We start from the raw sequence: 2,895 nt of genomic DNA on the forward strand, positions 1-2,895 counted from the left end.
AAATACTGTTTGATATCCAGCATTCTTCACAGTATCTGCCTCTGTGTTCAGCAGAGGAGAGACTCAGGGTTCTGGAGTGTCGTTAGTGTCATCTTCTGCCGCAAACTGAACTGAATGAGGGAGTATTGTATGATCAAACTGATATCTGTGTGTGTAGCGGACAAATCACTTCAGTTTGCAGTTTATAACATGATGTGCTGTTGCTGTATCTCAGTGAACTCGATGAGTTGAATCAGCACAGACAGACTGATGAAGAGCTGATGATGAGGGAAACACTGAGGGCTCATTATAAGTCACATTTCAGAGGACAGGCTGTCAGAATGATGTCTATAATGAAGTGTACACAGCTGTTTCATTAGTGTGGCTGCATGTTTACTGTGGTAAACTGCTGTTGTTGACGGACCATCTGCTCTCCGTGCTCGTGTTTATCCGTGATCTGATCCAGAATCAGCTGTTTTTTACCGTCAGATTTCGCGTTTGACTTTGTGGAGTTCAGCGCGTGCTCGTGACGCAGCAGCGGGAGAGCAGGAAGAGTAGTTTGACGGACAGCCGCGGCAGCCAATTAGAAGACCAGACGCAGCCTCGGAGACCCGCCCTATCGCGAGATCAACCAATAGACTTTCGAGGATACGACTTCCGCCGTCTGGCAGGACGTGTTTCATTGTATGCGTATTGTGGCGGCGGTGTCCGCTCGGTAACGGTGTTTTCCGCGCTCGGTGGGTCAGTAGCGGCTCTTCAGCGCGGGTCTGTGATCCTCCGCTCGGTGTCCGGGATGAACGGCTTCAGCACGGAGGAGGACAGCCATGACGGGCCGCCCGCGCCGCCGTTCTTTGGGCAGAGCTGCTGTCTGATAGAGGACGCGGAGCGGTGCGGGCGGCCGGCGGGGAACGCGTCCTTCAGCAAGAGGATCCAGAAGAGCATCTCCCAGAGGAAACTCAAGCTGGACATCGACAAGAGCGTAAGTGTGTGTGTGTGTGTGTGTTCGTCACTTTCTTTCTGTGTGCGTGTGTGTGCGTGTGTGTGTGCGTGTGTGTGTGTGTCGTCTAAACTCCTGAAGTGGACCGCTGGCGTCTCCAGTCAGTCGGGGTGAGGCTACGGAAGGCCCGCCCCTCGGGGACAGAAGTCTTCAAGTCCGCCTGTAGCCGGTGTGTGTGTGTGTGTGTGTGTATCTGCAGCTGAGCAGTTCCTCCGCGGAACAAACGGTGTTTTGGTCATCTTCAGTCAGAGTCTGGCCATCTGCTTCCGCGTTTGAGGGACGGTGACTGATGACGTCAGTGCGACGCTTTAGCCACAATACTCATGACCAGTGATCGGCCTGACCCACAGCGCCTGCCCTGCGTGTGTAGTCCTGCATTTATACTCCTGCTGCTGTTTGTGTTGCTCTGCAGTAACTCTTCTGTAACACTAGCTGGCAGTGAGGGGGTTATGTTCCTCTTAGGGTTGCCATTATAGAACGAAAACGATCCACATCCACTCGGGCGATTCACCTAGCATTCCTGAACAGCCCTCCGTCCACCCTATACCGCTGAAAATGCACATCACGTGACCACACACACACACACACTCTGTCATGTGCTGCAGCGTCTGAGTTCCAGCAGTCAGCCCAGAGAGCAGCACATGTGGGGCAGTTTATTAAGGATGTCCCGCTGGATGGCGTCTCGCTATAGTTATTAAAGGTGATATTTAATTAATCTCGTCTCTATCTGACGACTCTTCGCTCTTGTGTCTATCAGGTAACGTGTCACAGCGTCAGTACACTGCTTCAGTCTTTCGCTTTCTTTAATTTTAGTGTAAATGTCAGATACTGTTGTGTGTGGACGCCATTATAACGACACGATCGCTCTGCCTATTGCAGAGTCCTGCTGAACAGTGACTGACAGGTGGTCATCTGTGTGTAGCTTATCTTTATTTATTTATGATTGGTTTATGGGTAAAACAAAGGCCACGCGGGTCAGCTAGTTGAAACGCTATGCTACAAATAATACATTCGTTATGAACTAATTATTCATTATTAATTAATTCACAGCCACCTCCGACGTTGCCATCGTACATCGTGATGTTTCACATTAGACATCCTACAATGCCAAACTGGTCGACATCAGCGGCAGGAACCAGCAGACGTGCAGCAACTCTAATCATGAGCTAAACCCAATACAGCAGTCTCCACCTGGAGCTCCATCACAGGACTCCACACCTATAAACACTCGCTCCATCAGGCTCACACCGCTCTCGGTCCCGCCCACATTCGTCAGCGCTACGAAGCTGACCAATCACAGAGCTTGCGCTAGGTGTCGTTGCAACATTCGTTCAGCGCCGTGTCTGAGTCCACTACATTAGAGATTCTCAACCACTAGAGCAGTGTTTCCCAACCATGTTCCTGAAGGCACACCAACAGTACACATTTTCAAGCTCTCCCTAATCCAACACACCTGAATCACCTCAGCAGAACATCAGAAGAGACTCCAACACCTGAAGTGAATGGGTGAGATAGGGGAGACATCCAAAATATGTTCTGTTGGTGTGCCTCCAGGAACAGGGTTGGGAAACACTGCACTAGAGTGATCCGGGCCGCGAGACGGCTTAATTTAACTCAATATTGCTCAATCATCTTTGGATCTCGTTATTAATGTGCTGTATTACAGTGGTGGAAGTGACGCGCTTCTCCTGTTCTCTGATTGGTTACTTCAAACTCTGCACAAACAGCCTCATGATCACGTCTGCAGCTAACACACACCAGTCTGCTCATTCACCAACCATACCTGAAGTCAAAGTCTACAGGTGTGTGTGTGTGTGTGTGTGTGTGTGTGTGTGTGTGTTTTAATGTAAAGGCAGGCCTGTATTCACTCTGCCAACACACACACACACTCTCTCTCTCTTTCTGTCCATCAGTGATGT

The 2,895-nt window shown here is 50.1% G+C and overlaps 1 protein-coding gene across 1 annotated transcript in view; it reads left to right on the plus strand.

The window, feature by feature from the left end:
- Nucleotides 1-631: 631 nt before the first annotated feature.
- Nucleotides 632-2,895, plus strand: part of sap30l (sap30-like) — a 5,190-nt gene continuing 2,926 nt past the window's right edge. Inside the window, exon 1 of the mRNA XM_056445731.1 lies at nucleotides 632-958. Within this exon, the coding sequence (XP_056301706.1) occupies nucleotides 773-958 (186 nt within the window). The 5' untranslated portion in view covers nucleotides 632-772. The remainder of the gene's footprint in view (nucleotides 959-2,895) is intronic.

This window comes from Danio aesculapii, chromosome 21, assembly GCF_903798145.1.
Source record: "Danio aesculapii chromosome 21, fDanAes4.1, whole genome shotgun sequence".
Classification (NCBI taxonomy): Eukaryota; Metazoa; Chordata; class Actinopteri; order Cypriniformes; family Danionidae; genus Danio; species Danio aesculapii.